The 9928-nt window shown below is 33.4% G+C and overlaps 1 protein-coding gene across 1 annotated transcript; it reads right to left on the bottom strand.

The window, feature by feature from the left end:
• Positions 1 to 273: 273 nt before the first annotated feature.
• On the bottom strand, positions 274 to 9550 carry LOC132551986 (tubulin-specific chaperone A-like). The gene is made up of 4 exons (XM_060216131.1): positions 9428 to 9550; positions 4796 to 4901; positions 2258 to 2344; positions 274 to 1303 (listed from the first exon to the last, which is right to left on the bottom strand). The coding sequence occupies exons 1-4, from the start codon at positions 9478 to 9480 to the stop codon at positions 1220 to 1222; spliced, it is 330 nt and encodes a 109-aa protein (XP_060072114.1). The 5' UTR covers positions 9481 to 9550; the 3' UTR covers positions 274 to 1219.
• Between the last annotated feature and the right edge of the window lie 378 nt (positions 9551 to 9928).

Below are 9928 nucleotides of genomic sequence, written 5' to 3'. Positions count from 1 at the left end.
ATAACTGTTGATGACTTTTGAAAAGTAGTGATAAACTTTTCCAGCTGAAACCCAATATGGGCAATGCCCACAAACGATGGGCCATGGACTACTGACTTGTGTTATAAGGCGGACACAAAATCAATCATTTTAGTTTCGGATCTGTGCCAAAAAGGCATAGGCATGGGTCTCATAGAAAAGTACTGAAAGTTATTACATTACAGGATGGTCAAGCATCTCATGCATGATGTTATTTGGCTAAAAAACACATACTCCAAGAAAAGATCAGAGCATTTTAATTAAATGGAAATGAAATGTTTAAATTAGATGTGTAACTGAATTTGTAATTATGTAAAGTACACAGAGTAATACACTCATAGAATAAACATTAAGATATAACTTCACACAATAGAATGATTTTGTTTAAATACACCTGAAAAATATACATATTATGATATCTTAATTTTCATCACAATTTACAACCAAGAATTAAGTGTTTAATACAAAGTACAATCAGTTCTCTTAGCAAGTATTTCAACTTATTTAAGACCAAAAGATAAATAGGACTTCTAGGACTCAACCATAATTCCACTCAAAATGCGAGGCAGTCTTTCTATTGCATCAGTATTGAAAAAACCATTAATATGGAAATAAAATCATACAGATTCATGAAAAAAACACACCAGGATTGATATCTTTACAGCATACTATGCATGACAATGGCACTTTAACTATAAATATGGAATTGGAACTTGATGTTAATTAAATCATTTTTGCTCTGTCAATAAAATTCCTGGAATATTACCAGATGTGGTTTGTTTTGGGTCATTGCCTTGATCCCATCACAAAATTCCCATTTCCAGGCCATTACAACATTTTTTGGAGAATTATCTTAATTATACAGAAACAAATCAACCAATTGCATCGTATAACAACACAGCTAATGATAATACTATCATAAACACTATCTTTTAATGTTCCTTATTACATATGTATATAAATCACACTGACATTCATTCTTTTGCAGGCTTTCCAATTATGTTCTGATTCTTTCAGAGGTCCATTCTCATGTACAAATGTTTATCTTGTATAGTGATGTACCGTTTATAATGGATTCCTAAAATCGTTTCTCCACAATCACACAATCTTAAAGCATACATGAATTCTATGAAAACCTTTAACAAAACATTTGATAAACAGATTACATTCTATCATTATCACAGGAACTTTCTTTAATGATTCATTCCATTGCTTTCTTTGCTTCATCAAGCACTTCTTCAGCAGTTTTGTACTCCTCTGTAGTTTGCTCTTGCTCGAATTTTTTCTGAAGAAACAAAATAACAAGAAGGGGAATAACTCTTACAAATCATTTAACATGAAATGTTCAATCAATTTTTGTTATTTTGTTTTGGCTGTGTGATAACTATAAATATTAAGACAAAAGCAGTGAACAAGTGACAACCTCAGCTTGATTTTCAATTAACTGTTTTATATATCTATAACACTGATCCTTGCTACTGGCAGATGGCTGGGGAGAGATATAATCATCTTGTACTACATGCGCTTTTGTAAATACTATCTGACTAATGATAAGTTCTACAGTATAATGTTGATGCAGTACTGTTTACATAGCTATAGCAATTGTCTATAACATAATAAAGCTATCCTTTTTACTTCAGACCCAGCCTTAAACTGAAAGTGTTCTTGTAACACCTAGTTATTCAGCATGCACTAAGTGAATTAAGTTTTTATAAAATTCTGATTCTAAAGTGTGCCAATTTGTTTCCTGGCTTTATCATCCCATGAACAGCCAAGGTCAATTTGAGGCCAGGTTTCCTTTTTACAGCAGGAACAACATAAGGGAAGACCACTGCATGTCATTCAGAGCAAAAAGGGTAAAGTGTCTTGCCATAGATACAATCATGTCAGCACAGATTGTCCAATGTTTTTGGGGACTCAGATATTTGAGTTCTGGACTTATGCTTATCCTTTGGAACTCTCTCAAATTTTGAGACCCCAACTTTATATGTCACTTGTGGGACTCTTGAAAATTTTTAAATTTAAAATCCTTTACAAATCACTGCTTGTCCATTTGGCATAAGATGTACTTTACAACATCAGGTTGGGTTGTCAAACTACACCTCGTATCTTTCAACAGTCGTTACATAAACCAATGACCTGGAACCAACTGAGCTATTTCTAATGCAGTAGATTCTAAATTACCTACTGATTGGAATATTAATTTATCCTGCATTTGAGACATATTTTCAATAATTACCATGCAGTCAATTAGACTGTCAATTCCTTTTTTAAGTCTTCTCTTTGTATCTGGCATCATACTCCTGCTTTCTTCCAGAACTTCCTCCTGCAAGAAATAAAGATTACAAGTGCTGCTTGATATTTACAAATGGGCACTATATACATACACAGAATAGAACACTGACAAAACCAGGTGAACTATTCACATAAAATTTACATTAGTTTTGTCAAATAATGAAGGCTGGAGCCTATAAATGATGTTTAAATATGAAAGGAAGGGAGAAAGTCGCAACAGAACTAGACCATTTCCTATGCCTTACCAATTCTTTTTTTTTCAAAAAATGACATTACTCATTAGTTATGCAGAAGACTTGGAAACAAACAAGCATTTCCAAGTTTGGACAATCAATTTTATATGCAATTGCACAAATTATTGCAATATATTACACCTTAAATCATATCACTGACAATTTTATCCATAAACAAGTATTTATTTTAAGATGAAAATTTTAATAGCATCAGAAATTTAAGAAGCATCAAAATAAACTGCTAATTCTAAGAAACTGACAGAAGTGTCATGTATGCCTACATAAATGCAATGGGGAAATCTATTTTGGAGTCTCATTTTTCAACAGACTATTAGAACATGTTTTCACCTGGGACTTTAATGGTTGACGTTACAATTGTATTTTAACTGTTTCCTCTTGAATTACTACTATTCTGAAGAGTTTTCAAAAAAAGGCTGAAAATGTAATTGAGGGATCTTGGCGTCCACCATTGTTTGATCTTTATATGCTCTTTGAAAGTTGGATCTTTTCCCTTCTTTTCTCTTCTCTGTTTTTGCTCTTAATGATAAGACATTAGAACATCCCTTTGCAGAAATAGCAATGATAATCTTAACCTGCCAAAACCAAAATGGCTGTCTAGAAGCCATTTTATTTCTTCTGATCGGCCCCAAAATCAAAAGAGCACAAGGAGAGACTAAAGGGAACACACATATGGAATTTTGCGAGACATCCATTTAGTACTTCTTAAGAAACAGCAATAATAATCTTTACTAAGCAAAATCAAAGATGGCTGCCTGTTGTCCATTTTGATTTTCTGATCAGTACCAAATGTGAGAAAGATCTATGAAGCAGTTCTCAAGAAATAGTGATAACAAACTTTCAAATTCAAAATCCATGATGGCCATTTTTCGGCCATTTTGTTTTTTTTATCAGACCCAAAATCGAATGGCCACAACTAGGGACAAAGAGGAACCTACATATGATATTTAAAAAGATCCATGCAGTACTTCTCAAGGAATAGCAATAATAAACTTTAAAAGTTAAAATCCATGATGGCCATCTGTCGGCCACTTTGTTTTCCTGAACAGACCCAAAATTACACGGGCACAACTAGAGACCAAGGGGAACCTACATGTGAAATATGAGAGAGACCTATCTCTCACTTTTCAAGAAGTAACAATTACATATTACATTGAAAAAATCCAAGATGACTGCCTGTCGGTCATTTTCATGTTTTTATCAGTCCCAAAAATCAAACAGGCACAACTAGGATCCAACAGAATCCCACATATGCAATTTGAGAAAGATCCATCCAGTACTTTTCAAGAAATAGCGATAACAAAAATTGTTTACAGACAGAAGGATGATGGATGGACGGTTGGAGGTATTGACGACAGAAGGACGCAAGGACCCCTGGACGATGGCGGGCAGACCACGGTCGCTGAGCGATTTGAATAGCCCACCATCTGATGATAGTGGGATAAAAATTCAGTAAAGATTTCCCCTCACACTGTCATTCAAATATTTCTGTATCATGCGCTTCTGATTTGGACAGATTTTTTTTAAAAAAATGGCCCAAGAGTGAGAGACTGAACACTACATTATATTTTCACATGATCTCCAAGTGGATGAAAAAATCACAAACATCCCGCTTCTACCCTTTTAGGCATAAGATACCAATAAACTGAACCTGCAATAAATGAAAATTCCAATTGCCTGGTGCAATAATATACATTATAAATCGAAGACGTAGACAAAATTTAATGTCAATTTGAATACTTTTGATGGAGTATAAGTCTACAAACGAAATTTTTATCTGAGTATTGCAGTTCTTCTAATCTCTACTTCTGTCATTCTAAACTAACATTTCCACCTTATATCTATATCTAATCCAAAAGATTTTATAGTACTAAACAAACACTTCTCACTAAAGTTATTTACGTGTATATTAATGAAAAAAGTCATTCTTGCTCGTTCATCCTAACCATGACAAATATTTAACTTTTAATGTATTATACACAAGATGTTTGAGTTTTGAAAGTATAATCTGAAAAAACAAAAACCCCTACTTCCATCATTCTGAAAACTGACTACAAGTCTGTGAGTGAAGACCCTTAACCTCCAGAACACTTGGTCTCAATATCTTTGTATTATTCAGACTTTCAGGAGTCTCCAGGCAAATCTTTCTTTTGTTTTTATTTTGCCTTATTTTTTATTGAATTTAAATTATGATTCTAATTTATTACAGATAAAAATGGCTAATACTTTACCTGTTTCCTTATATCATATTCATCCTTGCCTTCAGCTTTCATTTTCTCAACCTTTTTTTCTATCATTTCTGCCTCTTTTTCATATGCATATCTTTCCTTTGTTATTCTGTAATAAACAAGAGGCCAAATGAGCTTGAGTTATTCACCATTTCTGAAGCTTACACAGACGACTTTGTCAGTTCATTAAGTCAACTCATACAATCTTTCAAACATGCTTTTCACCAAATACCATGACCCAGGACCTACTGTTTGTTAATAGAAGATATTTCAAGATGTTAAGTCATAGGACCCATGTGACTATGTTTGTGAGACATGAGACAAATGTTAATCACTTGATGAAACTTGGTAGCCCAGGGCTCATCTCAGCATGATAGTGAACCAAAGTCCTTGGGCATTTCAATTAATGAGACAAAGAAAAAAATGGGGAGATTTAAATATATTTGATATCTGTGACCTTGAAACTGGGTCAAGATCAATCTGTAGAATACAGGTAAACTTTATAGCTTGTCATTCAAGTATGTTACAGAACCAATACATGCACCCTGGGCCTTTTACTTATTGAGAAGAAGTTGTAATACATTTGAGCCCTATGATCTTGAAAGTGGCCAGGGTCATTCCTTTGAACAAACTTGGAAGCCTTTCATCCCAGTATGCTACAGGCCCAATATCAGTACCTTGAGTCATTTGGTTGTTGAGAAGTCCTTTAAAAGAAAAGGTTTGACACCACACAAATGATGGAAATAGCACCTTGGCATGAGCTTACCTGCCAAAAAGTAGGTCAGCTAAAAACTAAAATATATTTTTGCTTCACATGCATGTTTCAAAATACAATGACACACGGCCTGACTGTTCAAGAATATCAGAGGATATTGTGCAAAAAATTGAACAGTTATGGAACCTACTTGTATCCTTATCAGCATTCCTGAATTTACAATAAACAAGTAGTTTGATCTTTCAAGTTTAAAATCTATACCTTAAACTCTATTCTGATTCAACAGCAAGTGCTTTATGGTATTTTGTGTGGCGATTCAATACCAACAAGCTCACTGCCCATACATTCAACTTTAAAATAAAGGTGTGGCTGGAACTTCAATACCCACAATACACCTACTGCAGCATATAATGTGAACAGTCAAATAGATTGAAAAAATATTTTGTTGGACAAAATATCTTTTCAAGCTTTCATGTGGAAATAAAGTCATACAAAAATCTGAAATAATTCTAACAAATTTAACAAACAAGTAATTCAAAGTCTAGATATGTTGCTGTAAGATCAGATATAACAACATTCCATTTTATAAAGTTGACTTTATTTATTCATTTATTTAAGCAGTTTAACATCCGCTATAAAGACCTTTTGGACGTTCATCAGATAAAATAAAGTTGACAATCAGGTTATTCTGCATATAAAACAGTGACTGAACACAACTTACTCAGGTTATTAAATATCAATTCATTAATCTTGTTAACCTTGTTTATTTGTAAAGTCAAAAGCTGTAGTAAAGGGAAAATGCTTACAGATAAATTTGTGTATGAATTGAAGACATCGTAAAAAATAGATAAAAAATAAAAGAATAATGCACCCTATTTACATAAATAGTTACACATATTACCCTCAGTATGCAATGATAAAATACAGCATAATTCATGTAGTTGTAATTTTCATTACATCAGTTTCCATTCTTTGAGATGGTCATCATGCAAAAGTGGACTTTTTTTCAAATACCACCACTACAATCCATTTCCCCCTTCCCTCTTACTCTTAACTTCCCTCCTACTCTGAACTACATGTAATTACCTCCAAACCTAAATCCATTCAGGGAATCAAACCCTAGAGAACTAAAGACGAGTGTGTAACCACGACACCACCTGACTACCACCTGATGTTGATGCAATGTTGTCTATAAGAAGACAATGATAACACGTCAACATGTGTCTTGTTAAAATCATGCAAAATTTCACCAAATAAAAAAATCATGCTTCACTGAGCCAACAGTCCAAAATGTGAATCTTGTTGATCAACTTGCACTAACGTTTAGGTATAGCCTATTTCATATAAGATAATCCTTTCTATAACTGAAATTATTAGCTAAAGTTACAAAACTAAAGTATTTATAATTTTTATAATTGCTGGCTTCAATTATGAGTATATATTAAATGAAAGAAGCAGAAATTACCCGAAAATACTAAAGCCTATTGCTATCTATTCCATTAGCATTTCACTAACTGAAGTTTATCACTATCATAAATATCTATAGTGAGCATAACTTGATCAGTCCTGCAGGGGCCGTCTGAAAAGCAAACCTTAAATATAACATGTGTAAAGCAAAAGTGTGAACATTTTCACACATACTATCAGGCATGAAGTTGTGACACGGAAGTGGAATTCTCAGTAATGCTTTGCATCAATGGTAGACATAGCAACAAATAGTCTCACCCACCAAGATGCTTCATCATGTGTGCAAACAACAAGAGTGTTGCTGAACGAGATTAAGCAATTAGTATCTTATTCAGTAAACATACAGAGCTTGTCCGAAAGGATAAACCAGGACAAACCTACACTGTGAACTATTAAGAACACAATAAATACAATATTCAAGGAAGGAAGAGTTCCTCAAACTTTAGGTTAAGTGACAATTGTTGCCAAATATTTTGTCACGTTTGTTTACCAAGTTATAATACTACACTCACTCAAAATGGCTTTGCCATTATTCTCATTATCATTACCGGTACTTATTTATATTTTACTTTACCTTGGATAAGCAATCTGGCAATGACATTCACTAAATGGTATGATCACCTGTTCATTGTTAAGTTAAAGTGTATACTGTGTAGAGTGACTGGTCTCTCCTGACTCACTAAACCATGCAATGGTAGCAGTACATAGTTTCTCGGAGTGACCATGGTGATATTTTTATTCTTTAGATTACCCCATTGTAAAGGTTTTAATTAAAATTTTTAAGATTCAATACTAGCTAAATTTGGTCTTGTCATATTGAAGTAACATGTTGGGTTTTCATATCTTTCAGAATAATATTTTTGCATAGTGTTGGAGATTACTATTTGGGCAGTCACGAATCTGTGTCTACACACCAAAAACTAGCTTTACAAGAAATGAAACTTTCCTAGTGATTACACTGGTCATGTTGTAGAGGTGTTCCGAGTAGGAATTTGCTAAAATGTAAGTAGTGTGTTACCATGAAAATGTTGTTGATTTTAAGACAGGTGTTCAGATATAATTTTTTTCTTTAAAGTTGTAGTGTTAGGTTGGAATTAGTAGTATTTTTGCATTTTCAGCATTTTCTGAATTGGTAATCATGGCAATCAGGTGTCAGAAATCAGAGAAATTTTTTTTAGTTACACAATTTTTATTTCTCTACTATTAATGTAATTTTTATGAAGTTTATAAATATATGTATAAGTGAGAATGTACTTTTCATTGCCTAACTGCTATACCTGTATATCTCAAACATGACCAATAATTTCAGAAAAATATCAAATTAACCGTTTCCTGATACCAATGCACAATATGAATGTGCCATATTTCAATGAAAGAAATGGCACCTAAACTGAGTTTGAGATAGTGTTTCCTTTCTCATGGGTTTTTCAGAACTTATATATACTTTGCAGGAAAATTGAGATTAAGAAACATCACATCTAAGAAGGACGTAGGAATTTTAGTGGACAAGGACTTAGAACTTTTCCTCACACATTCAACAAGCAATAAGTAAGCAAATAGTATAGTTGGCCAAATTCAAAGATCTTTTGTATACTTGGATGAGATTAGTTTTCTACAATTATCTCAGGCAATAGTTTGCCTACCTTTGGAATATATTGCTATTGTGTATCGCCCACACTAGGTGAAAGACAATGAATCAAGAGAGTGCAAAGATGGGTGACAAAGCCAATTCCTGCTCTCAAAGATCTACCATATAGTGAAGAAGATGGGTATTCCAACAGTTACATATAGGAGACTAAGGGGAGATGTGATAAAAGTTTTCAAAATTATGAGCATGTGATATTCGACCATCCCTTAGGAGCCAGAAGAAGAAGCAACTCACAAAAACTACAGAAAATACTCTCTTGGGCCTAGAATTGTTGATGTGTGGAACAGCCAACACCGGGTTCATTTGTAGAAGCAACAACCATAAAGACTTTAAATTAATCTGGACAACTATTGGAATTGCTTAGAACTACTATCAAACCATCTTGCTAGCTTCAGATCTATAACCCGAAGCGAACATTAATTATATTTCTTTTTTATGTATAATCATTGATATGGATATAGAGGCATAACAATGCCTTCGTACATATACCTTTTATTTAAATTATTATCTTATTGTGGGGCTTGTACAAGTCTATGCGCACACGCTATTTTTATAGATGATTCAGAACGAAACGATGACATATGACATTGATGAATTTACAACATATCTTGTCACTTGAATCAATCGAAAGACATTGTTAAAGAATGCAATCCCAAACGCGCATGTGGTAGTCTGGTACAATGACAGTACGTTGTTACACTGCAGTGATGTTTAAAACCGTTGACAACGGAACTTGCCTGTAGAATGGCGTGTGATTTTTTTCCTCTCAATATAAACAATGGATTGAAAATTGAATACATCTTACCTTTTTACTACTCCTGTTTGAATTTTTAACTGTTTCATTGTTGGATCAGCCATGGTAAACTTTGTCTGGTTTGTTTCTGTGTCACGACTTGTTGTTAACAAATCCTTGCCGCCGAAAACCGGAAATAGGCGTCCGGAAGTTGACACCTGTAGTGAATTCGTTAATTGACACCTGAGGCACAAAAGAGGGTTTCCCAATGAACCATACGCAATAAAATACATAACCGAAGAATGCCTAAACAATACCGAACACATAAGGTATATATCACTACCACAATATTGATTTTCAAGAATGTTTTTAAAATGCAAATAGAATAAAGCGGAGAAGGAGTAAAACATACGCACAATCCTTAACAGCTATATTATTAATGATTAAATAGTTACAAAATACCAAAGCAACATATAAGATGCATCATAATTACATTACTTATATATATATATATTGTACTTAATGATAATTCTTTAGATGTAATTTGTATCATATACATTTTAGCAATAATAT

This window comes from Ylistrum balloti, unplaced genomic scaffold (genome assembly GCF_031769215.1).
Source record: "Ylistrum balloti isolate Yb309-2 unplaced genomic scaffold, AGI_CSIRO_Ybal_v1 Utg370230, whole genome shotgun sequence".
In the NCBI taxonomy this organism is placed as follows: Eukaryota; Metazoa; Mollusca; class Bivalvia; order Pectinida; family Pectinidae; genus Ylistrum; species Ylistrum balloti.
This window is presented reverse-complemented; position numbering and strand designations above follow the sequence as displayed.

Excerpts from the sequence above, each read along its gene's own strand:
- LOC132551986 (XM_060216131.1), bottom strand. The coding sequence starts at position 9,480 with ATGGCTGATCCAACAATGAAACAGTTAAAAATTCAAACAGGAGTAGTA. Across the intron at positions 2,345-4,795 it reads AATATGATATAAGGAAACAG|GAGGAAGTTCTGGAAGAAAG; the intron begins GTAAAGTATTAG and ends TATTTCTTGCAG. Across the intron at positions 1,304-2,257 it reads ACAGTCTAATTGACTGCATG|AAAAAATTCGAGCAAGAGCA; the intron begins GTAATTATTGAA and ends TTGTTTCTTCAG.